This window comes from Acipenser ruthenus, chromosome 36 (genome assembly GCF_902713425.1).
Source record: "Acipenser ruthenus chromosome 36, fAciRut3.2 maternal haplotype, whole genome shotgun sequence".
Lineage (NCBI taxonomy): Eukaryota > Metazoa > Chordata > Actinopteri > Acipenseriformes > Acipenseridae > Acipenser > Acipenser ruthenus.
Window position 1 is genome coordinate 1500657 of NC_081224.1, and position 26096 is coordinate 1526752.

The 26096-nt window shown below is 42.0% G+C and overlaps 2 protein-coding genes across 3 annotated transcripts; one reads left to right on the forward strand and one right to left on the reverse strand.

The window, feature by feature from the left end:
• Positions 1-825: 825 nt before the first annotated feature.
• On the reverse strand, positions 826-12710 carry LOC117401951 (suppressor of SWI4 1 homolog). Its single transcript, XM_059007996.1, has 12 exons — positions 12464-12710; positions 11216-11386; positions 10719-10820; positions 10267-10317; positions 9339-9509; positions 8375-8451; positions 7130-7237; positions 6605-6728; positions 5698-5776; positions 5120-5249; positions 4508-4677; positions 826-3742 (listed from the first exon to the last, which is right to left on the reverse strand). Exons 1-12 carry the CDS (start codon positions 12476-12478, stop codon positions 3429-3431), a joined length of 1512 nt encoding a protein of 503 aa, XP_058863979.1. The 5' UTR covers positions 12479-12710; the 3' UTR covers positions 826-3428.
• A 3905-nt stretch (positions 12711-16615) lies between these two features.
• LOC131706662 (angiopoietin-related protein 2-like) lies at positions 16616-25698 on the forward strand. Of its 2 annotated transcripts, XM_059008192.1 has the most exons (6): positions 16616-17134; positions 18348-19036; positions 19588-19813; positions 23134-23327; positions 24013-24283; positions 25097-25698. In XM_059008192.1, exons 2-6 carry the CDS (start codon positions 18380-18382, stop codon positions 25297-25299), a joined length of 1551 nt encoding a protein of 516 aa, XP_058864175.1. In that variant the 5' UTR covers positions 16616-17134; positions 18348-18379; the 3' UTR covers positions 25300-25698. The 2 variants fall into 2 exon arrangements, with proteins under 2 accessions (XP_058864175.1, XP_058864176.1); XM_059008193.1 differs by lacking the exon at positions 16616-17134 and having other exon boundaries at positions 18136-19036.
• Positions 25699-26096: the final 398 nt, after the last annotated feature.

Below are 26096 nucleotides of genomic sequence, written 5' to 3' on the forward strand. Positions count from 1 at the left end.
CAAGCAGCGTGTTTTTTTGCAAACCATTTTCACACGCACCGACACATAATGGATGCGTTCACAGAGATCATTATGCGCAGATTCTGTGCAGAATCTGACCAATTCATAGAAGATCGTTGGCTAAATTTGTCAGATTCTGCAGAGAATCTGCGCAGAATGATCTCAGTGAACGCACTCAGTATGTTTTGTTTGCATCAATTTTTAGGTAGTCAGCGCCAATAAGGCTCATGGTCCACGCGACAAAGGTTACGCAGACACACACCTAAATTCTGTTTTACTGTGGCAACAGACCCCTGTGCACATGCAAAGCGAAACTAGAAGGTAAGAAACATAATATATATAATAGCATGGTTCAGAATATTTTACCACATAAAAATATTAGTTTTGAGCTGCGCCACGCGTGCATTATGGTTTAAAACTAACTCGAGACACTATTGTGCGGTAATATATTCTGCTCCACACATTATTCTCTCTATACACGCACACACAAAGAAAGATGAGACGATATTTAATTTATTCCGGTATTTCTGTTTTAACAGCATTTACTTGAAGGCTGACGCACGCTGCTCAGCTGTGCCCCGGCTTCCTTTTAGGTTGTGAGATCCGTTGTTTATTTCACACATTTCTGCAGTGTGTGTGTGTTTTTTTTTAGTACGTGGGTCAACACTTCATCACAATTCAGTTGCATCGCATTCTGCAAAGTCTTTCATTTGTCAAAGCAGGGGGTGGGAGATTGTACAGGACACTTCACATACAGCTCTGGCCAGAAGTTTTGCAACACCTAGAAGTTTAGGATTGAGATAATTAAAAAAAACACACGATATAAACATTAATGAGATATTTTATTTGACATCATGCAATCAAAGAAACTACAAAACCATCTCGCAGAAATCTACCGGAAACCATAATAGTAGGACAGTAGTATTTCATGTTAGATTTCAAAATGTCACATTTTTGGCAGTCTTTCGTTAAACATGTGCAAAACTAAAAAGCGGTATGTAATTCTATAGGCTAACGTAACATTATTCAGCAGGTTTCACGAAGCAAAAGTAAATTCTGGCTGATGCAAGACGTTTGGCCATAGCTGTAGGCTTCTCTTCACTGTGTACGGCATGCTTCCACTGCAGTTTCCAGCCCTGGTGTACGGCATGCTTCCACTGCAGTTTGCAGCCCTGGTGTAGGGCATGCTTCCACTGCAGTTTCCAGCCCTGGTGTAGGGCATGCTTCCACTGCAGTTTCCAGCCCTGGTGTAGGGCATGCTTCCACTGCAGTTTCCAGCCCTGGTGTAGGGCATGCTTCCACTGCAGTTTCCAGCCCTGGTGTAGGGCATGCTTCCACTGCAGTTTCCAGCCCTGGTGTAGGGCATGCTTCCACTGCAGTTTCCAGCCCTGGTGTCACATCATTGCTGTTCTCTGAAATCAGGTGCTTTTACCCCGAGTGGAATTCCTGTTTAAACCGTCACCCCCTTTGCAGCTACACTTTCCACAGAGCGGCTCAATCACTCGAGGTTTCAGCGAGGTCTGTACGCCTAGCGTGCGGCAGTAAATCCGCCCAGCTGAGACATTCAACATTTAGACAACCATCTCACCAGACCGATTCGATAGAAGCATTTGTAGTTTCTAAAATAATAAAAAAAATTAAAACAAGTAACAAACGTATTGCAGCATCGAATCAGAATTTTAATGTGCGGTCTGCATCTGTATGCGAGTTATTTGTTAGTGTGGAGGGTTGGGTCAATTTCTGTTTTTTCAATTCCAGTTCCTTCGAAGGAGCTTTTAAGAGATGTCATTGTTGCGATTGTTCAGCCGCTTTTATTTGAAGCCAACTTAATTGACAGCGACTTCAATTGAAGCAACGTGTTGCCACTTTGAGAAACTCATTTTAACAGAATACTGCGCTCAAACGCAACTGCTGTTGAAATTGATTACAAGGGAATTGGAAACTGGAATGGAAAAACAGGAATTGACTCCAACCCTGATTAGTGTTGGTGGAAACTATTACAGATCTCTCTGTAAACCTACAGCAGGATCTACAGTATTCCCTCTATTTCACTATCTGACTTTAACCGAATTATCAACATCGTAAAATAACACACAAACAAAATGTACCGGAAATTCAAAATTAAAAAGGCTTTTCAAATGCATAACTTTGAAATGGTGCACACTGCAAAGTGTATATAGACAAAGTCTTTATACAGGTACCTGGAAATCAAATAGCTTGATTAAAAAAGGCATGTAATTAAAAAATAAAATAAAATCTAGTGCACATTTACGACCAATCATTTTTAATTTTCAGAACAGCACTGGCTTGCATTTATAGGTGGAGGGAGGGAAGGGGGGGGAAGACACCATTTAGAAATAAGTTTAGCCACCAAACAAAAACACAAGAGTAACCGACCACAAGGAAAATAAACAGAGTGCAGACACAATGAACATTATCAAATAAACCAATTCTGATTTTATCAACATGTTCTGAACAAGCGGCACATATTTCTAGACATTTTGCTTGAGGTCCTGCTGGATCATGCAAACTAGACAGCACGGATCTTGGAAATAAGACCAATTGCAGAGCAGTTTCACCCGTTCCAGGTTTTACTATGAGCTTGAATAGCCCCAGTGTTTAGGTAACAAGCCCAGGTGTGTCACCTTAAACTCATGGTAAAACCAGGACTGGATCAAACTGCTATGCAATAGGTGTATTATTTGCATTCCTGTTGTGTAAGAGCCAATTTCAGTACCCAGTTCACTCAAACAGGGCTCCAGCCACTCCTGACCCATAATCTACTCTTTTGGCTCCACCTGGCATGTGGTGCCAGGACATTCCTTTATGTTGACATTAAACCGTGCTGCTCTGTTTTGACCAATATAAATTTCAAATACCTGCAGGCTCAAAATGTTCATTTGAATGTAATCTTCGCTGCAGTGGCCTTATCAGATTTTATGCAAAAAGCAGACAGCGATTTGCATCTGAGCTACACAAGAGAAACCCTGTGTGTTATCACCGCAGGTAAAGCTAACATGCCAGATGGAATCAGGCCAGGTTTATGACTTAAAATGTCAGATGAACCACAAGACATGGAGACTTTGCATAATGCAAAACGTAGAGAGTCACGTTGGAGGCTTGGCGGTCCAGTGGTTAAATAAAGGGGCTTGTTACCAGGAGGTTCCCAGAATTCATCCCGGCTCAGCCAGTGACTCACTGTGTGTGCGAGCCTGAGCAAGTCACTTAACCTCCTTGTGCTCCGTCCTTTAGAGGAGACGTAAAACCAGGGTCCTATTGTAAGTGATTTTGCAGCAGCAGTTGTTGATGCATACTTCACCTCCTAATCTCTAAGTCACTTTGGATAAAAGCGTCTGCTAAAAGATGAAATAATAATAAAGTCATCAGAACTGTACATATTTGGCACACACAGGGACAGCACTACAGATTTACTGCCTCCCTTTGCCTCTTTTCTGTTTGAAACCTCTGCTTGCGTTGGGCTTCGCATTGGACTGAGGTTTTCTTTTGAACCCAGGTCGGGGTTTTCCCTTCTGGACCTTGAATTTGGGTCCCATCGTCCGCTCTTTCTTTACTCCGAATTTTCTGTCCTTCATGCCCGGTCGATCTCCCCGCTTTCCAGGCGTCCTGTCCCGCGAGGGGCCCCGATCCATCCTGCCCCCTCTTTCGGAGGAGTGCTTTCTTTTCTTGAAAGGATGGGGAGACTTTCCCGGACCTTTCTTTCGTTTGGATGCAGGGAACATATCTGGGAAGGGGGGGGGGGGGGGGACAAATTTGAATGAATAAGACTTACAAACTGCAGTCCAGCGAACAAATGTTTCAGCCAGATCCTTACTGGTTTTGTTACATTTAACAGGTTTCAGCAGACTTAGGGGTAAGTTGTAACTGTAGTCGAACCTGGGAACACCTGCGTAAATGTATTTATATTTCCCATATCATTGATCAATTACACATCTTTCAAAGCTTAAATCCCAGTAATGTTGTTGAAGCTGACACCCCGGGATCCTTCAAGAAGCTGCTTGATGAGATTCTGGGATCAATAAGCTACTAACAACCAAACGAGCAAGATGGGCCGAATGGCCTCCTCTCGTTTGTAAACTTTATGTTCTAAATCAGTCCCAGTACCATGTGGTATTTTAAATTTGAGCTAACATTCTTCTCGTATTTTCACCCATTTATTTAAATAACAAAAAACCTTATTCAATATGTTTCTGTATCTGTGATTACTGCTTGGTAGAATAAACAGATAAGCATGTTAGTGTGCAGCCATTTATGTAACTTTTTAGTGTAATTATAACTGCAATTATTGTAGCATAATTGTAAACGAACTGCGATTGAACAGAATAGTAAATTCAGCAAACAATTATGCTTCAATTGTAATTAATTGCCCTGTAAGGTCTGCCATGAAGTGAACCAGGAGGTTCTTTTAAGTAATAAAGGATATGATTGAAATGCGGTCCTGGATTATGGGGGTGTAAATATTTCAGTTTGAACGCCTAAAAGCTCTAACCTTCGTCTGGCTCCTGCCCGACTGCCTGTCTGTAGTACTCTACTTCATCGTCCTCCGAATGGTCAGCTGCAGCCTGGTCCTCCTCCTTCCCAGGATCCTCTGCGTCGCTGTCCCCTTCCTCTCCAGCCTTTGGCGGTAGCTTCTTCTTAATCCCCTCCAGGCTCCTCTTCCTTTAAAAAATACAGACCAGACGCTTCTGAATGAAAAAGCCACGCCCACACAACCAAAGCCACACAATCACAAGTTAACATGTTCTTTCCTGATATTTCAGGTTGTGACTAATGCTTCATGCCCCACTGCACGATAACTAGAACGCAATTACAAAACAAAACCCAGCAGGGTTTTAAAACCAGGATGCATCAGCAAGCGTTTACTTTATAGAGAAATCACATTTCAAATCATACTGTATTACTTTCATCATTTGCATCCACTCCTTTCTGCTCAAGTGGCAGCCATCTCTACAGAGAACGTTGCTGCTGTGCAGAGGGAGTCTTCCTTTAGTCTTGACAGGAGATATAATAAAATCAAAAGGATTCAGGCCCTGCCCCAGGCTCTCCATCCGCGGTCCTAGCTGTGATCTGTGAAACGCAAGGCGCTCGTGGAAACGCTTACTTGTTCTCATCGCGCTGCTCTTTCTTGACCGCGACGTTCCGCTCCTGGTTCAGCTTCCTCTCCGCTTTCAGTTTCAGCTTCTTCTGCTTCCTCGCCAGCATCTCCTGAATCTCTGCCTCCGTCTTCTCAACTGCAGACAGCACAAGAGAGTATTGATTTTTAAAAGCACTTTATTAAAATTGAAATACCACCTCTATTCAACTGCACGAGAAGTCTACTCTCAATAAATATGCACAGATTACAAGTATATAAATCCCCATGGTCACTCACAGCACAGAGACCTTCATCAACACACAGTTCCTCCTGAAAAGTTTCTAGATTATCACTCTCGAAATGCACAGGCACTGGCAGGTAACGTACTATAGTTTTTCAGGGGGGTGTCCCTTCAATATGCTTACGGCTGGATGCGTCAGAAAGCGTTTACTTTGAGAAATCAGTTTAAAATCAGCAAAACAATACTTTCATCATTTGCATCCACTTAGTATCTGTCCTTAGGGTGTATACTGTAGGGCCAGGAGCCTGAGGCGCCTCTGTTCTACCCCTGGGTTAGAGTTAGGGTCACAGGGAATGATACTCACTGATAGCGTGATAAAGCACGTTCCCTTCACACATGCCTTCGTCTATTTTAATCAGCTGCAGAGTCATGCGCGGGCCGATCTGGAGAGAACAAGGAGGTAGATTAAGTCAAGGGCAAGAGGGTCAGGTTTTTCAGAGACAAACTTCAGCGCAGTAGTTTTTCACATTGGTCTGTGCTCTTCCATAACTGGAAACCGGCGCTGAATTTAGAAACACCGAAAGAAACCTCAATTCAGTGACAAACGTTTTGACTAGACGTTGAAAAGGACTTGTGAAACGTTTGGTATTTAATTTAAGTTTTTTTTCTAAAATTGGTCCATGCTCCTAAAAAGTGAAAATGAGTTGGTAGAACACTAATATGATAAACAAAGGTTGATACGTTTGAAATATTCATTCGTCTGTCTGTTTAAGGCTGGGTGCATCAGCAAGCGTTTACTTTGAGAAATCACAGTACAGTCATTTCTCTTTGCTTTCATCACTTGCAACCATAGTCCAGGTTTTTGTTTTAAATTACCAGTAGCTTTTGCAATCTAATGATGCAGACAAAGTTTCAGGAGTGGCATTTCATGTGAAATTTGCCAAAAACAGTTGAACTCATGCATCTTAAGTGTGGTCTTTTTAATCTCCGAGATGTCAAGTAGTATAAATATACATGTTGGTTATAAAGTGGCTCAGCCATGTGGATTATTATTAGGCTGTTTGTGTGTGTATAGATAGATAGAGATAGAGATAGATAGATAGATAAACGGTAAAAGAACTAATGCAGACATTCACTAGTACAGCTTGAGATTTGCCCATATTCAAGCTCTTATCATACACACATAAACAATATATATAAAGCCCTGACTGCTTGTGGTTTGCATGACTGAAGCTCAGAGCGAGTGCAGAGAGTTTGCAAGCAGCACAGACCTCTATGAGCCGCACTGCACTCTGCTGTGCCTTCATGTTGCCACGGCCAGCATAGACCTGCGGCAGCTCTGTGGTATTGTGATCCCCGTCCAGCTCTGCCTCGCTCTCAGACAGGTTCGCACCCCTGGGAAAGGAAATCAATAAATACATAATTAAAAAAAAGAAGAGGTGATCAAAAAAAGAGCCTTCAAATGCAATGCGAACGGCTCCTTTGCAGTTCTAGTGCAAGGCGTTGCGGTCACACACCTGACTGAGTTTCTCAATAACCCCAAGTACCGGGACTAAATAACCTTCCCCACCTTCATTCAAATAAAAAACCAAACCATGCAATCACTGTGCCCTCCTTACAACTCCCCAGCCCCCACCTACTCTCTACACATGTTGCAAAATAGAAAGCGATGTATTTCATGCACTCCCCTCCACCTCCCAAAATAGAAAACGATCTTTTCATGCACCCCCCCCCCCCTCCATCTCCCAAAATAGAAAGCGATCTTTTCATGCACTCCCCTCCTCCCCCCTCCTTACTTCATGAGCAGTTCGCTGATGTCCTCAAACTTGCTCATGTTGGGAAACTTTTCCTGAAGCAGCTTCTTTATTCCTTTGCTCATCCCCACCGGGACTACCTTCAAGCTACTGCGAGAGGGAGAGAGAGAGGAGAGAGACAGGCAGCCAGTGAGCACACTCCCTTTGCAACATGCAACTGCAAGATACAGCACAGCTCTGGCCAAAAGTTTTGCTTCAACCCTACAGAATGAACTCATTTTGCTTCAAAGTAGTTTGACTACATGTTAAAAGAGCTACATTATCTTCATACAGTATCGTTTTGTATTAACGTCTCAATCCTGAAATTCTAGGTCATGCAAAACCTTTGGCCATAGCTATAAGCATACCATTTTACAACTTGTCTTAGTGATACTCTGTTATGCTTGGCAAGCCACGCAGTGTGTATTGTAGAATTATGCAAACAGATGCATTGTTCAGGGAAATACTATTACGCCCTTGGGTTTTATATTTGAACCCACATGGTTTGATAAACTTTTAATCAAGCAGAGAGTGAGACAAGAGTTGCTGGGATAAAAATAAGAGCAAGTACTCCAATAGTCTGGGCTCCTGCTTAGCTCTATTACTGCTGTCTGGCTCCGTGGCTTGTGTCGTGTTGCACAGTATACCAAATTGCATAACACACCACTGAAGACAGAAAACAGCACCACGCTCTGCATCTGGGTAGCTCTGTATACTTAAAGCGTGAATCTTAGGAGACCAGGTGATGAACACACCAAGTCTCTCTTTTTTAAAAAAAAAAAAAAAAAAAAAAAAAAATTTGCATAGATGCAACAGAAACATCGATGCAAAATACTCTACAGTTGCTTTTTTTGCATGTTTCCTGTTTTGCTAAACTGGCCCAGTCGCTATTTCTGGTTATTTGACAAGCTTGTTTTGCAGCATTTTTACATTTAATGTGCGTGTGTCTGCATGCATATATATTAACAGCTAATGTGGTTTACAGACTGGACATATCAGTGCGTTTACTTTGGAAATATCACTGTGCACTCAGCAAGATCTCTAGTGTCATCATTTATATCCAGTCAACCACAGTGGTTTTATTCTCAAAAGGAAATGTAACCAGCATTGCAATTACGTAATACTTAACCACGCCTTCGCTCTGTAAACGTTGCAGTGTGGTCAAAAGCAACCAACATTTAATAGAGCATGACTTTTACAAAGCTTTCATGAAACATTGCTTACAGTAGTTGTAAAGTATATACTTACTAATGCCTGAAGTCAATCAGTTGGGTCTCGGGGTTATAGTTAATCATGACACACCTCTTAATGGCATTCAGGCTCACCTACAGGGAAAACAATTTAGCAAATCAACGTCACTGCACTACAATTGCTGGCAAACCGGCAATGATGTGAATTTGGCACCACCTGGTGGCTTGAATTGACTATGGCAGAAACACCAAAACTGCACAGAATTCTCTCATTACAGCTATGGCCAAAAGTTTAGCATGACCCAAAATGTTAGGATTGAGACAAAAAAAAAAAAAGAGAACATAATTTAGATATTTTATTTAACATCATGTAATCAAAGAATCTACAAAATTATAAAAAATCGTAAAGGCTACTGGAATAATAGTACAGTATTTCATGTTAGATTTTGAAATGTCACATTTTTCAATTTGTATATGGGAAAACTACAAAGTGGTATGTATTATTATTTATTTCTTAGTAGACACCCTTATCCAGGACAACTTACAATTGTTACAAGATATCACATTATACAGATATCACATTATTATTATTATTTTTTTTTTTACATACAATTACCCATTTATATAGTTGGGTTTTTACTGGAGAAATCTAGGTAAAGTACCTTGCTCAAGGGTACAGCAACAGTGTCCCCCACCTGGGATTGAACCCATGACCCTCCGGTCAAGAGTCCACAGCCCTAACCACTACGCCACACTGCTGCCCTATGTAACTCAATATGTAAATGTAACATTATTTAGCAGGCTTCATTCTACTTTATGAAGCAAAATTACTTAATTCTATAGGGTGATGCAAAACATTTGGCCACAGGTGTATATCCTTAATCTTTACACATTTAAACTGCACCAACTGGATTCATCAGAGCGTTTACTTTGAAAATCATTTTGTGATCAACAACAGAGTTAGCGTCATCCCCCGAATCCAGACTAAACCTGCAGTTTTGTGGCCAGGTCCGAATTCTCACCTTGTGCACATTGATGGACGGGAACATGTTCTGGAACATGGTGGCCATCAGCTTCACATGCATCCCCGGCATGCCGAAGTTATTCAGCACCAGCAAGGGGTGATGAGTGAACTGCTGATCGTGCATCCTGTGCCGCTTCAACGAAGAAACCACGTCTTTGATTAACGAGTACTAGAAGAAAAGAAAGACAAACACTCAGGGTTAACTTTGATTTGCAACACAGGGCCAGAGCAAAAAGACTCTGATTGCATAGCAGTTTCACCCACTCCAGGTTTGCTTGATCAGCCCCAGTGTGTACAGGTAACAAGCTGAGGTGTGTTATTAAACCAGGAAGGGATCAATCTGCTACACAACGGGAGTCTCGTTTCCACCTCTCCAATACGGATAATGCCAGGCTTGGGTTGGACAATGTTCGCGTCGACCTTTCTTAATTTCTAAATAACCGCTTGAAGGACACCTACAGCTGTGGCCAAAAGTTTTGCATCACCCTATAGAATGAACTAATTTTGCTTCATAAAGTTGAATGAAACCTGATGAATAATGTTACATTAACATATTGAATTACACGCCGCTTTGTAGTCTTCTATATACTGAACAAAAAAAACCTGACAATTTAAAAAAGTGACATTTCAAAATCTAACATGAAATACTGTACTAATATTCTGGCTTCCGGTAGACGTTTGCAATATCATTTAGTTTTTGATTACATGTTAAATAAAAGATCTAATTTTTTTTATTAAATATTGCCTCAATCCTAAAATGAAGCAAAACTTTATATTTAAGTTTCTAAATAAGAAAGACCAGTGCAGAGGGTCAAGCGGTCACACCACAGCCGAATCAGACTCCTCCAGGATTGCTCAGTAAGTAACATTTTGTGCATAAAAACTGAAGTGAAAGACTTAGCAACTTGCCTGCCCATCAGACTTACCTGCGAAACTTTAAAATGCAGCGTTGGTCCTCTTGGTAAACGAGCAAGCCTCTACAAGGGGAGAACAAAGACATTAAGTTCAATATTTCCAATAGGAAAAATTATAACGTCTCCTGCAGGACATATAATAGGGTTTTTCCATTGAGCTGAAGACTGCAGATGCTCCTCATTTGACTGCTGACTGCACAGGAGCTGAATTAGCTGACAGCAAATGAACATAAGAAGCCAAAGTTGTTTAATATAGGCATTTAAATATTTTCTATGGTAGGACAATAAATAAAGGGTTTTGCAATGGAAGTCTTATTGCCATCCCTGCTTTAGTCAAAGGCATGTTCCATTTGTTATGGAACAGGAACAGATGCCATTGGAATTCTAAACACATTACCTCTACTGTACCGTTCGGTTTCAATCAAGACTTTTCTTTTAAGATGTAGATAAAAGCAGACCCTCACCAAGTTAACACTGTTCTCTGTTTTCGTGAAGATTAAGAAGTGAGTCACTCCCAGCGGCCCAGCTACTGCAGCAAAATCTTTCAGCACGTTCTTCTTGCGGACCTAAAAAGAAAAAAATAAATACTGGTGAAATCGATGGTGTGGCAAATGGACCCGGGCGATCCCGAACAGTACCAGCGACCCGACTTTCTGCAGCTGGGATGCATCAGAGCGTTTACTTTGAAGTATCATGGAGAGATCAATTATCATGTCAAGTGTCATCATTTGCATCCTTTCACTGTACTTTATACACTAGGACTGGGAAAAATAGTCCGGTCTAGAATGGTTTACTTCAGGGGTAACTATAGCTGGCCCTTCCACTCCTGGTTTTTGTTCCAACCCTGCTCAGTATTTAATGACAGCTATAAAACCTGGCTGATGCTGCACCTCAAGGACTGGATTTGCCCAGCCCTGTTTTAAACTGTTGGCCCCGTTCTGTTAAGGGTTGCTGTGGCTACCTTGAGAGATTCTGCGGTGTAAGGCTCCATGACTCTCCGCATGTCCACGATCAGCTGGCTCACATTCTTGCCAATTTGTCCCCGGTGAAAGACGAACGAGTGGGGGACAGTTCCGAAATCTTCCTGGGCCAAGTGAATGGCGTTGGCCCGGGACTTCTTCTGGTTCTTAGTCTGGGGGGGGTAGGAGAAGAGAACAGTAAATAAATCTCGAAATAGATTTCTGAATGGGCTATGCCACTGTAGTTCACTGTATTGAAGAATGTACCTGCACAGCAAGCTTGCAGAGGTTTTTGTGCAAGTCCAAAAGGGTCTTGCCATGTTAATTACACCAAAACAAAACTTGCTATGCAACGGCAGTCATGAATCAGTTCCTTTTTTCATCCTTGAATTCATTTGAAGGAACTGATTAAAAGGGAATTGATTTTATAAAGTAACTGGAAAAGGCCTACTCTGTGTAAAACCATTATAGTAACCCTTTATTATACTGAATCAAACCTAATCCTCTTGAATAATGTATTTATGCAGGTCGATCTTGGGAGCAGAATGCACAGCGGTTAGCCCTGTGTAATAATATCATAACGGACAGATGCATCAGAGCGTTTACTTTGAAGTATCACGGGGGCATCAATATGCGTTTCTAGCGTCATCACTTGCATCCACACACATAATAAATAATACAGTCCCAGACTGAACATACGATCTTCCCTATTTAAATTTGCTTTTATAGCCAGTGAAACACAGCTCTATCGGGCAAATTAGTAAGACATTTGTTGTAGGCGACATTTAAGCAATGTCCCACGTGGCTAGTATTTGCCCATTAATTAATACATGTGACCAACTTTCAAAACTGTATACGCATCATTTGGTCGTTGAATAGAATGATTATAGTGGCGGGTTGAAAATCGGAAATAATAATAATAAAAAAAATTGGATCAAACACGACATAAAAAATGTTAACAAAATGAGCATACATCGCTTTCTTAACACAGGCGGAAAAAACACACGTGCAAAACTGTTCATGCGTGATGAGAAAGAGCCCACAACTCTACCATAGAGCGCAGTTCAGAACGCCATATAGAATAACATATATGACACAACGATTAAAAAAAGGTTCAATAGTCATGTTTTTGTCTTACCGTTAATTAGTGAGCATTACTACCGTATGTTTAAAAAGAAGTACGCTGAAGCCTTGTTAAACCACAATACCCTGCGTGTGAAAACTCTTGACAGAAAAAAAACGACACTTACTTTGCTTTTGCCCATGTCGACTGAATATGTCTTCCCGCAACGCAATTATAAGTTAATAATTGTAATTACCACACACACACACATATATATTTTAACACAAATAATGTCCTCTCAGTAAAACTAATCTACCACTTCCCCCAAAATTCATCTTCTCTCTTCACATGGTCGACTTCTGCCATGTGCTTCCGCCGTGCCACACTCAATCGTTCCCCCGCCAGGAACACGAGCAAAAGCAGATTAGGTCCTACTGAGCAGTCATTAACAATGTGTTCCTTCTTCTTCTTTTTATTATTATTATTATTATTATTATTATTATTATTATTAATTATTTATTTATTTATTTATTTATGTATTTATGTATTTATGTATTTATGTATTTATTTATTTATTTAAACAACTTTGGTTTATTACTAGCACGACAAACTAGAGAAAAGTTAGGCGCAAACATTTGCAAATATTATTACACAAATACATTTGTGGTTTAAAAAAATAAATAAATAAAAATCTGTATATGAACCTGTAAGTCTCCATGCATCATACACGTGGTAAAAAAAAAAAAAAACACTCTATAGTGCACTTTCTTCCTATGCATCGGGACGCGGGACATTTGCTATGAAATCGGGACTGCCCCGACCATATAGGGACTGTTGGCATGTATGCACATTGGACAAAGACAGAGATATCATTGACGATACCTAACTGGTCCTGGAAATACATATCCCTATAAAAGTACCATGGTAATCTTGCAGTTTTCACATGCTTTTCACTGGGTTATATGATGCATAGTTAGACTTTTTAAAATATGCTTTAGTATGCCTTTCTATGCTTTACAATGCTTCCCTATGCGTTACCAAGCTTCCACTATGCTCTATTACACTTTGCTATACTTTTCCTATTGGAAACCTTTATAAAGATACAGTACAGTACTGCATCAGGGTGCATGTTAATAGTTTCTGCAAATTCTTTTAATGCCTGGGCTGCAGTGCCCTACAATAGCACTATTATCAAAAAACCTTTATTATTGACAGTCCAGTTTGATTACATTCTCTAAAGCCCCCTCATCCCCCCACCATCCCTCTGTCTTGGAGGCTCTCTGCCAAAGCAAACCCTTATAAAAGTCATTTTGCAGTTTGCCCATGGGTATACTCTGCATTTGCCATAGCTGACCGTGGTTTGCCATGTGTTTTAATGTGCTCTGCCCTGCCTCTCTGGGATTTGCAATGCTTATCTCAGCTTTGCTGTGCTTCCACTGTGCTTTAATAGACTCTGCTATGCTTTCGCTGTGGTTAGCTTTTAGAAGGGGGTTCACTGATACATGTAACACTGAACCCCTAAAAGTTAAAAATAGCCCTCAGTAGTTTCCTGGATGTTCTGTACCAACCTCTGTAAACCAATGCATTGCTTTTTCAATTAATTTGTTTTTCATGAATGCAGTGACAGTACAAACATCTGTTTCGAGTTGTTGGATGATTGTCATGTATACACTGAGTATCACAAAAACGCTCTTTGTTTTTAAGTGTTTGATAAACAGTTTTTTGGCAAAAACAAAACAAAACAAACAAACAAAAAAAAAAACATGTTATGTAGCTTTCATGCTAAGACGTGGAACATACGAGAAACGCAACTATTTAACAGAAAACACAAGCCCAGTAACAAAGGGTTACTTGATCATTTATTTACATTGATTTATATAAAGCAAATATATCACGTTTGACACTGAAAAGCAGCAATACTTTTTCACTATTAGGGATTGCACATAAATCTGCTAGTTTTGTTATTTTATCGCATTCCCATGTACCAGTCCCACTCATATTTTGTAAAGTCAGTGTCTGTTAAATTGACATTGTTTAGTGTTGTTAGAGAAGGTCCCTGTGTACCAAGGTTTTCACACAGATGTCCGGCCATGCACTGTAAGATTAGATTCAATTTAATGAAAATCAATTCTTACTTAAAAAAAAAAAAAAAAATCAGCCCTACATTTTCTTGTTAATGATCTAGAGTGAACATGTCAATTTATTTTGTGACAGAGTCGGAGGGAGGCAGCTGGGGATATAAACGAACTGGACAGCCAACCAGGCCCGGTGTCCCATGAAGAAAGGGTGAACTATGGTGGCTAGGAACAAAAGCAGACAGCCGGGTATCATTTTACTATAAAGTTGAACGTGACGGTGCGTTTGGACTCCCACAGACAGGAGATCCTGCTAATATTGTGCCGATGCAATATTGATAAGCTGTGTAGATGTATTTCTTTTTCCCCTTGCACTTATCTTTCTTCTCCCTGAGCCTGGCCGGCAGATCCTCCCCAGTGCCTCAGTCTGTTTACTTCCCTTGCCCGGCTTCTCTAAATAAACCAGAGGTCATCGTCTCTCAATTACCAGGCTGAGATTGCAACCAGGCGCAATGACTCTAACCTCCAGGGTTGTGTGTCTCCCTGGATACTGCACCCAACTGCTTGGCTGTTCCCTTAGATCATTTTCCATGTTAAATACAATTTTGCAGTCAACCCCCTTCCTATGCATTTCAACTTCTCTATCTTTCACCATGCTTTTCATATCCTTTTGCACTTTGAAACAATGCTGCCCAGTGCAGGGATGGCAATAAGACTCCTATTGCATAGCATTGTCCCTCGTGGCAGGTTTTAAAATCAGCCTGATTAGCCACAGTAGGTAACAAGCTCAGAGTTGTGGAACAAGGAATGGATCACAGTGCTATGCAAGTTGTATTTCCATCCCAAATAGCAAAGCTCTTGCTGTTAGCAAAGGCTAAATCAAAACAAAGTGCTTCATTTAAAAAAAAAAAAAAGTGCATTTTGGATCCCTTGGATTATATTTTTAGTTTGTTTACACTTTTGGATGACCCATGGTTTTGTTTAAAAGCAAATAATAATGGTGCAAACTTTGAGCTGATGTAAAAGCTTTGTGAACCTATCAGTTTGATTTAACAACACATAATAAAAAATAAAAGGTAACCACAAACATGGACCCATTGCAGCATTGCAGAGGGAATATGCAAGGACCAATCAAGAACGTCATTAAAAGAATCTTCAAAGGGAGCCTGGGATTCTTTTCTTTTCATGGCAAGCATGCAGTTTACAATGATTAAAAAAACACATAGCAGAGCAAAGTAAAGCACAGGGAGAGGTACAGACAGACCATGAGTTACAAATGCATCAAATAGAAACAAATGCATCAAAGAGTTGTGTGTTCTGCGTACGTATTTTAATAAAAAAACCAAAGAAACGCACGGTAAACTGCAAAACCACTGCAGAAAACTCTAGGTTTGGCTGGACTCTATATGATGTGTTCTTGTTTGGTTTAGGTTTTTTTTCCTTCTTTTGGCTTGTTTTCTGTTGGTTTGGTAGAAGGTCGACAACCCACAGCAATTTGTAACTCACAAAAGCCACGCAATTACACCTAATGAGGGTTTGCAGGAGAGAAGTATGCCTTCAAAGACCTTGGCAGCTCAGCCAACTTCTTTCAAAGCAGCTCCAGCCACCTCCAATTACTGAATACCACAGAGGGAAGGAGAGAGAGACAGGCATGCAGCGAGTTAGCCCTTTGTCTGGCTATATCTGTATTTGCTGTACCAAATGAGTTGACCATAGTTTAGCCTTCCTCAATGGCTGTTTTAGATGTAGTGATATCAGCTACATCCCCTTCCCTTGCCATCACCATTAACCTGCTACCCTCGCTGCACCTCTCCAGACAGGTGTGCAGCAGTAGGTGGTTATAAATAATCTCCGAAATCTGTTAACAAACCTTGACCACCTTTTTCTGCTCATTTTTTTTTCCTGAGCCAGGGAGCAGAGAGTGTGACGCGATATCTACGTCATCTACACAATGATTAGGAGAGGGGTGAAAACGGTACAAGTTCTAAAGTCATAAACAGAAGGCTTAGAAATGTTTAGACTTATAGTGTCAGTTTACAGAACAGAGAGATAAAGAGAACAGGAACGGATAAGCAAAACATGGAGAGAAGATAGGAGGCCAGGGGGGGTTAGGTGGGGGTGGGAGCAGGGGGGTGTACTGTAATTGTGTTTGTTTTGGCGATTCACTTGTCAGCAGAAGACCAAAAAAGGGGGAAGGACTGATTGATTCTTAAAACACCAGCAAGCCTTTCTCTTATTCTCTTTCCTCCAGAGTTTGCTGCTGTTCCAACTCCTGAAGATCGTGCCTGCTGTGAAATTGGATCTCAATTGGGATCCAGCATCTTGAAGGCAATAAAACGGTTCAGGCAGCTTTTTTGTCTTCAGACAAGAAGACAAGACAAGACAAGACAAGTGTTCGTTTGCATTGTAGTACCATGCCATAAACAGCAAGTGCAATTTGTTGTTGGTGCTGTTGCTGCACGGTGGTTCACTTCTTTAGCTATCAGAATATCAGATTGGATCAACTGCACACGGACTGTGTTACAGTTTCTCATAATCAAGCGTGAATAATTGCCAGGAATCGCTGCTGGTCTTTCTCCGGATCCCATTATCCTGAGAATGGAGCCCAAGTGGTCATTGACCAGAGGATAAAAGACATCCAGGACTTGATTTGCTGACAGATCTCTGGAGAGTCTCCGAGGGCCCATAGGGATTGCCCTGGAACCTTCGGACAAGGGAAAGCACCTTTGACCACTGACAAAAGTGACCGGACTGGTTGTAGATTTTAATAGAACAGCAAAGAGGTAAGTTTTTAATGCACCTGCAGTGCTAACAAAAATGAGATGAACATTTTAGAAAGTTAATTGAAGGGCTTTTTAACCTCTGTTGCTCCTCACTTTTCTGTGAATTGTGGCCAAGGCCAGTGCATTTATTATTCCTTATCCAAAAGTATTTATTTATTTAGTTAATGTTAAAGATGCTAATGTATCTCCTAGTGGCTCATCATCAGACAGCTCGTATAGAAAGTTTGATGGTCGTGTTCCGACAGCTTAATCCATTTCAATGGGAGACTAGAGCACACAAAGCAAAACTCCATTTCAGAAGAACCAAGTTAGAAAGCCAACCAACCCCACCCTTATAAAAGTTTATCATCACAAATATGAATACTTCCCTAGAACTGACCGTGCTTGATTGTGTTGTTACTGTGATGCAGTGCTGTAAACTTTTCTAAGAGCACTGGCAAGGTTATTCTGGATTAAAACAGTGCCCGCCAAACCTTCAAAGCAGTAAACAGGAAGGTGCCTAGTTGGTTTAATAGTTCTTTACATAAGTGCTTTAGGTTCATTGCCAGAGTTTACTGTGTGTGCCTGATTATCACCAGGCAATCTCAACAACATTTACCTTCTCTTCTCTCAGTAAACATCTCTGCATAGCCATGAAGAAACCAATAAATGAACATGTGGCTTGCACTAGGGCAGATAACGTAACCTCATTAGCAGTCGGAAAACAACAAAAGCCAGTCTGGGTCTATGTTTGCATTGAGACAGCTGTCTCAAATATTCTAGTTTCAAAAGGCTCTGCAACTTCAACTTGGTGGTCCAGTGGTTAAAGAAAAGGGCTTGATACCAGGAGGTTCCTCAGTTCAAATCCCAGCTCAGCCTCTGACTCAGTGCGTGTGACCCTGAGCAAGTCACTCAACCTCCTTGTGTTCTGTCCTGCGGATGAGACATAAAACTGAGATCCTATTGGAAGTGACTCTGCAGCAGCAGCAGTTGTTGATGCATAGTTCACCCCTTAATCTCTGTAATTGGATAAAAGCATCTGCTAAATGACTCAATAATAATAATAATAACAACAATTGGGAAAGTACTGAAAATTATATTATAGCTGAAGAGAAAAGTAAAAACTGTCTGTTGCAATTTGAAATATATATATATATTTTTCAAGTTATCAAAGTGGGGATTCACCCACGGCGAGAACGATTAAACAATTGAAACGTGCTGTTTTCTTTTACAGATTTTTAATCCACCTGCAGCCACCCCAGAACAATGGAAAGACAAACAGTAATCGTTACACTGATCCTTTTTACCTTCTCCAGTGTGGTTTCTCCTGACGGTGGCATCAAAAAAGAGGCTAAGAGCAAGACTGAGCATTACAGGCACCCGCGTTCCCCTGAACCTACAACCCAGTCGACTCAACCCACGGGGAAATGCTCCTACACGTTTATCGTCCCCCAGCAAAAGATCACAGGAGCGATCTGCCTGAGCACCAAAAACCCAGAAGACAGCAGCGCGGTGAATAAAACGGAGCTTGAGGACCTCAGACTGGAGCTGAGCCAGCAACAGAGGCAGATTGAGCACCTCAAGCAGGTGGTGGAAGTGGACGGAAGCCTCCTGAACGAGGTGAAGTTTCTGCGCAAGGAGAGCCGTAACATGAACTCCCGGGTGACCCAGCTCTACACCCAGCTCCTCCACGAGATCATCCAGAAGAAGGACCAGGCGCTGGAGGCCACCCAGCTGGAGAACCGGCTCCTCAACGCCACTGCTCAGGTCCTCAGGGTCTCTGCCAGCTACCGGGAGCTGGAGACCAAGTATGAAGCCCTGGCCTCGCTCCTAAACAACCACAGTCTCGCCATCGCTCACCTGGAGAAGCGGTGCCAGCTCGGAGCCAACGCAGTGCCCACACACGGGACACAGACACAGCAGGTAGGTGCCACCGTGGGCAAGCTGTTTTTATACACGTGCACACGTGTTTCAGGCATTCTCGCTAGCTACCTATGAAATCTTTACCATACATACAGTACTTACCTGGATTTGACCGTGCTTGATTGTGCTTTCCATGCTTGCTCTATCATATAACTATGCTTTACTACACTTTGCTGTGCTTTTACTGTGATGCAGTGATATAAACTTTTCTAAGGGCACTGGCGGGGTTATTCTGGATTAAAGGGTGCTCACCAAATCTCCAAAGCAGTAAACAGGAAGTTGCCTAGTTGGTTTAATAGTTTTTCACAGAAATGCTTTAAGTTCATTACCAGGGTTTACTGTGTGTGGCTGATTATTGCCAGTGCCGAAAACTCGCCTGGGTTCAGCTTGTTCACGTGCCTGCTAATAATACTACATTTGAAAGGTTTACGTTTGTCTTTGTCTTTTTGTGCAACTTCTTGACAAAACTTTGTTCATCTGGCTACTCATAAGACCTTTAAATACCAGACTTCATGCATCATCCTTTCCTTTCCTCGGGCCAACCCCTCCAGAGTTACGTCTTGCCTCCTCAAGTTCAAGTGGTTCCTCTCAGCCCCGTCAGCACCCAGAACCGGAGTCAGAACCAGGGGGAGTCGAGCAATGAGATCCAGAGGGACCAGACAGACAAACAGACCCAGGAGAGCCGCCAGTGGCAGGCCGTTGAACCTCCCCCTGCATCATCGATCAATACTCCAACCGAACACCCATTCTTCAGCTCTGCAGAGACCAAGACTCCAGGTAGGCAGGGAATCAAACTGGGATCACTCTTCAGAAATTTAACCATAGTCAGATTGCACATTCATTTAGTAGTTTTCCATCCTTTTTCCAGGCTTATTTCTATGCATGCAGAATTTTAGGATTGAGACATAATTTTAAAAAAAAAGAAAAACTATATGAACATAATTTCGATCTTTTATTTAACGTCATGTCATCAAAATGATATCGCAAAAGTCAACTGGAAGCCATAATAGTAGTACAGTATTTCATGTTAGATTTTGAAATGTCACATGTCAGTTTTTTGTTAAGTATATGGAAAACTACAAAGCGGTGTGTAATTCAATATGTTAACGTAACATTATTCAGCAGGTTTCATTCGACTTTATGAAGCAAAATTAATTCTATAGGGTGATGCTAAACTTTTGGCCCAATTATTATAATTTTTTGCAGAAAATAACATAGTACACTTATTTTTTTTTTTTTTTACCAATACTAAAATAAATGTAATACAATCTGACAAACGTTGCGACTAGAAGTCCTTCTCAACATCAAAGACATTGAGAACCGTTGGCCTATTGGTACTTCTAAAAAAAATCTGTTAAGGGTATGTCATAGAACTGGACTTTCTCTTTAAGAATAAAATGCAATATCTTGCCTCTGGAGGTGTGTCTTGCACTCCGAAAAAAAATCGTTGGCAAACACTACCACCCTATAGGGGAAGTGGCACAATGCTGGGGCTGTTTTTACATCCCTGACCCTGCTTCTCTGAACGTTTGCCCAGCTGTGCAGTACATGATTTACCACTTCTCCACCCTGCAGTCCCAGCCTCACCAAAGCGGTACACCACAGACGATGCCTATAGGGCTTATCTCCAGTCCAGCATGCTTTTTCTGCTAACAGCATATCTTGGAGACATCCATTCTACAGCCAAGAGCAACTGACACAGCCTGTCTTACAGTTTACAAAGGTGCAGCTAAGTCTGCTCCCTACCATTCTTTTCCCATACATTCCATGCATTTACCATCTCTGTGATGGACCACACCTGCCTGTGGTTTACCATCAGTATTCACCAGGCTTTTTGCTGTGGTTCACAACACTTTGCTATACTGCAGTAAGCTTATTATAAAGGAGACCTCATTACAAAAGGTTTCGTAACAGGGTAAAAAAAAAAAAAACTTGCTTTCACTTCCATATCCTAGAGCAGGGGTCTCCACCCCTGGTCCTGGAAAGCCCCTATCCAGCAGGTTTTCTAGGTGTCTTTACATCATCAGTGGCTAAAGATCTGGAACATCTGTTAGTCTTGACTAATTAAGCCAATAATTGGTTCTATTAAGAAACTGAGAGATTGGTTGAAACGAAAACCAGCAGCCACAGTAGCTCTCCAGGACCAGGGCTGGAGACCCCTGTCCTACAGTATAAATATGCATTAATTCCACCAGCAGGGTTCATTGTAAGCCTAACTGAAAATACTTCATTTCAATGTGAGAACGTGGATGGAATGGAGTCAAATGTGGGTCTTCATTGGTGGTCCAGTCCACTATTCAATGTGGTTTAACTGAGGCAGGTGTGTATCAAAGACTGCACGTGGTCTGTATGTTCACTCCTGTAGAGGCTGGGGGCAGGGGTGGCCAAAGTTGGCTCTTCCAGTCCTGGTCTTTGTTCCAACCCTGTTCTAAATTGTTTTATCAAACCAATTAAACCTCTGTCCAGACCCTGAAGTGGTTATCTGTTAAACCTGGAGTGGAACAGCCCTCCAGAGCCGTGATTGGACTCCCCTGGGCTGGAGCTGAAGAAGGAGTTCCATTGGGTTACTGCTAAAAAGCGTTTGAGAGTGTGACTGTATATTATTGTTATTTGTTGAAAAAAACATTTGTTTTATTTTTGTTATAAAACTCCTCAATGGTATCACTATTTCAACGGATGCCTGATCAGTTTCGCCAAACACAGTCTTCGTTTTTTTTTTTTTTTTTATAAGGTTTGCATACCAGCCCGGGTTTTTGATAACAGAGTAGGATCAGAGCCTGGCTGTGATCTGTCATTACACAATGATAAGTGATAGCCAGGGTCCTGCAGGGATATGTGATGGGAAAACACAAACAAACCAGCTGTTCACACAGTGGGAGGAGGAGAGGAGCATTCCAGCAGCAGCACATGTGACATTAATTACTGAGACAAAAATAACATGAAACAAAAGTTGACAAACGTTTCTGGCTAATGCCTTCAGCAGTGGAAACACTGCAGTTAGCTTCCAGGCCAACCCTGGTCCTGGAGAGCCACGGTCCTGCAGGTTTTCTGGGTATCTTTAAATCATCAATGGGTAAACACCTGGGAAAACTGTTAGTGTTGACCAATTAAGAAAATAATTGGTTCAGTTCAGTAACTGAGAACTCGGGTGGAACGAAAACCAGAAGACCCTGCGCCTCTCCAGGATCAGGGTTGGCCACCCCTGCTATATGAAATATATAACCTTCAACTGCAACATCCTACTGTATAAACATGACAGCTGTATGTGATGTGCATATCTTTGACAATGGTTAATGGTTTAGGACCTTTTTTAAAATATATGTATTTTTAGCTCCAATCTGGAACAGTGCTGCCTTCTAATTTGCAGTTTCCGCATCCCAGCTGAGCTGCACTGTTTTCCAGCAATGTTAATTGCACTGTTCCGAGGGTCTGGGGTGAATCGGAGAGAGGCAGTTGTCAGCGCAGGTTCAGTAAACACAGGAAGTGGGCAGCGACAGGGTAATCTACTTGTTTACAATGGGGTACCCTTAATCACCACCTAATCATTTTAGGTAAACAGCATTCCGTTTTCTCACCCCCTTTTTTTTTTGGAAACTGATCTAGCAGACGTTTTTTTTTTTTGTGAGGTATAACTTGGCTAAAGACTATGCTTCCCAATAGATGGCAGGCCAGATTAATAGATGTTTCATTTATCATTAACTGTGAGGGTATTCTGAAAAGCCCTTATAAAAGTTTATCAGAACTAAAAGCATAGCAAAGTGCAATATAAAACAGTGAAGGTGTGGTAAAGCATAGGCAAGCAGTGTAGGAGGCTGTGTGGTCCAGTGGTTAAAGAAAAGGGCTTGTAACCAGGAGGTCCCCGGTTCCACCTCAGCCACTGACTCATTGTGTGACCCTGAGCAAGTCACTTCACCTCCTTGTGCTCCGTCTTTCGGGTGAGACGTAGTTGTAAGTGACTCTGCAGCTGATGCATAGTTAACACACCATAGTCTCTGTAAGTCGCCTTTGCTCTTAAGCAAAAGCTTTCCTATTCACTCCTGTTCCCGTTCTTCAGAGGTTGACACAGCTGTATTATTTGCCCTGTCTGGTTCCGGCAGGGCCGTGGCGGGATTGCAGACACGTCCTGGCGGAGGGTGGCAGCGCCAGCGGGATCTACCTGATCAGGCCACGCAACGTGAACAGGCTCCTGCAGCTGTGGTGCGAGCAGAGCCACGCCGACGGGGGCTGGGCCGTCATTCAGAGGAGGCAGGACGGCTCTGTCAACTTCTTCAGGACCTGGGAGCACTACAAGGTGAGCCTCCCGATTAAAAACACACTCCAACGGTAGAACAGGCAGCGCCGCTAAAAGAAACGTTGTCATCTAAAATTCTGCTCGACAAACGTTTCGTAGAACTTCCTGGCAGACGTTTGTCAAGAGGGGCAGCAGTGTGGAGTAGTGGTTAGGGCTCTGGACTCTTGACCGGAGCGTCGTGGGTTCAATCCCAGGTGGGGGACACTGCTGCTGTACCCTCGAGCAAAGTACTTTACATAGATTCAACTGTATAAAGGGGTAATTATATGTAGAAAATAAAATAATGTGTAAAAAAAACAAAAAAAAACCATAATGTAATTGTATGTAAAAATATTGTGATATCTTGTAACAATTGTCGCCCTGGATAAGGACGTCTGCTAAGAAAGAAATAAATAATAATAATAAAAGAGAATGGGTGATATGCAAATGTCCGCATTGCAAGAGCCAATCAAATCGTGTGAAAGTTGCCAAACGGCTTCTACATTCACAGCCCTTTAAAAGTCAGAGTACAGTAGCTGCAGACTAGTTTCGCCCTGTTTGGGGCTCATCAGTGTAGTGTAACCATATATATAGAATATGTATTTTCTTTCTACATGGCCAATAAATAAAGCCAATCAGTCTTAAACATAAAGCCACTCCTTTGCCAGTGTTACAATGCCTCCTGACCGGAGTGTGTGTTTTACAGCAAGGCTTCGGGAACATCGACGGGGAGTACTGGCTGGGTCTGGAGAACCTGTACTGGCTTACCACCCAGGAGGACTACAAGCTGCTGGTCCTGATGGAGGACTGGCAGGGGCAGCAGGTGCACGCGGAGTACGACAGCTTCCGCGTGGAGCCAGAGAGCGACTCGTACCGCCTGCGGCTGGGTCACTACCAGGGCGACGCTGGGGACTCGCTGTCCTGGCACAACAACAAGGCCTTCACTACGCTGGATCGAGACCGTGACGCCTACACCGGTACGGATAAACTCGTGCTTTTTATTCCTGTTGACCTTTGATGTTCATTACCCTGTATTGGTAGCACTGGAGAATGTATTTTACTCGTTAATGTTACACAGTAGAGCCCACACATATTTGCCAAAAGTTTTGCATCACCTAGAATTTTAGGATTGGGACATAATTTTAAAAAAAAATTGTCTGAACATAATCTTTTATTTAACATCATGTAATCAAACTACAAAACGATATTGCAAGTGTCTACTGGAAGTCACAAGAGTAGTACAGTATTTCATGTTAGATATGGAGATGTGTTAAGGATATGGAAAGCTACAAAGCGGTGTGTAATTCAGTAGGTTAAGGTAACATTATTCAGCAGGTTTCATTCCACTTTATGGAGCACAACGTGTTCATTCTACATGGTGATGCTGCAATCTTCCAGTTCTTATTGATTTTGGTATCAATTGTAAGAGTAATGACTAGGCCGCTGCTCTCAGATCTTGAGGTAATCTTGAGTGATTCCTTATTTATTGATTTTGCACCTGCGCTGTTCAAGGCTATATCTTGATGATGGTGCAGTGCACGGTGCGATTGTGCCGTGACTTCATGCCACACAGTGGTGCTGGAACAATTTTTATAGTGGGGGTGCCATTGAACAAAACTGTAACCCCTGTATATGATGGAAGCACAGCACTTCAAGCCGCAACCCCCAGCACCCCTAGTTCCAGCACCCCTGATTCCTCATGACGTTGGTTGTGAATAGGTGTGTTACTCTGAGCTTGCCCAGTCACTGACCGATCCCCAGCCCTCATTCTCCAGTTAACTGTCTTCCAGGTAACTGTGCCCATTACCAGAAGGGGGGCTGGTGGTACCACATGTGTGCCCATTCAAACCTCAACGGGGTGTGGTACAAGGGCGGGCACTACCGGAGCCGCTACCAGGATGGAGTCTACTGGGCGGAGTTTCGCGGAGGCTCTTACTCTCTGAAGAAGGTCACCATGATGATAAAGCCCATACAACACAGAGGACTGGACTGAGCCCTGTGCAAGCCACAGTCCACAGCTTTTCTTTCTTTCCGTAGTCTTTTCTTTGGCGATTTTTTATTATCCTCAGGAAAGTGATTTGTACCTGTGCACCACTTCGCTTGCAGAACCATTTCATAAACTGTTTGCTCCTGGTTACAACAATCCCAAGGCTGGTGGCTGTTTGACCACCACCTCTCTCTCCCCACACGTTACTTTGTTTAAACATTATTAAATAAAATGACACTTCAATGCATTCTGCTACGAGGGCTCTGTGAAAGATGAGCCAGTTTATTATATATCTGCCTAAGGGGTCAAACACATAATTGGACGTGAGAGAGTACTGTTCAAATACTAGCAAAAACGGTGTGATGCATTTGTATGTTTTACACAAATAAAAATGTTTTAAAGTAAGTAGAGTCTTCATGCGTGTGATTTATAATAAGTTAATATGTGGTGTCTTTTCTTGTATAAGACTGAGATGTCATTTCACAATGAGCAGATCATCTTACAGAACTAGACACCCTACACCGATATATTCATTTATACTATACTAGACTTGTTTTTCAGCCAATAGTTACACCTACTTAACTATCAGGGTGGGGGAATAGTTGGCTTTTATTTATATTTGATGCTGCGATATTTCTGTTGAAGATAACAAGCTGTGATAACTTGCTACCGTATCTGCAGATTCATTCTCTCCCGTTCTCACTGACACATTGTTTAAACCCCCAGGCCAGGTCAGTAATCCAATTCTTTCATATTTCCACTTTGCGTTTACATGCTATTTCACCGGAGATGGTTTCCCCATT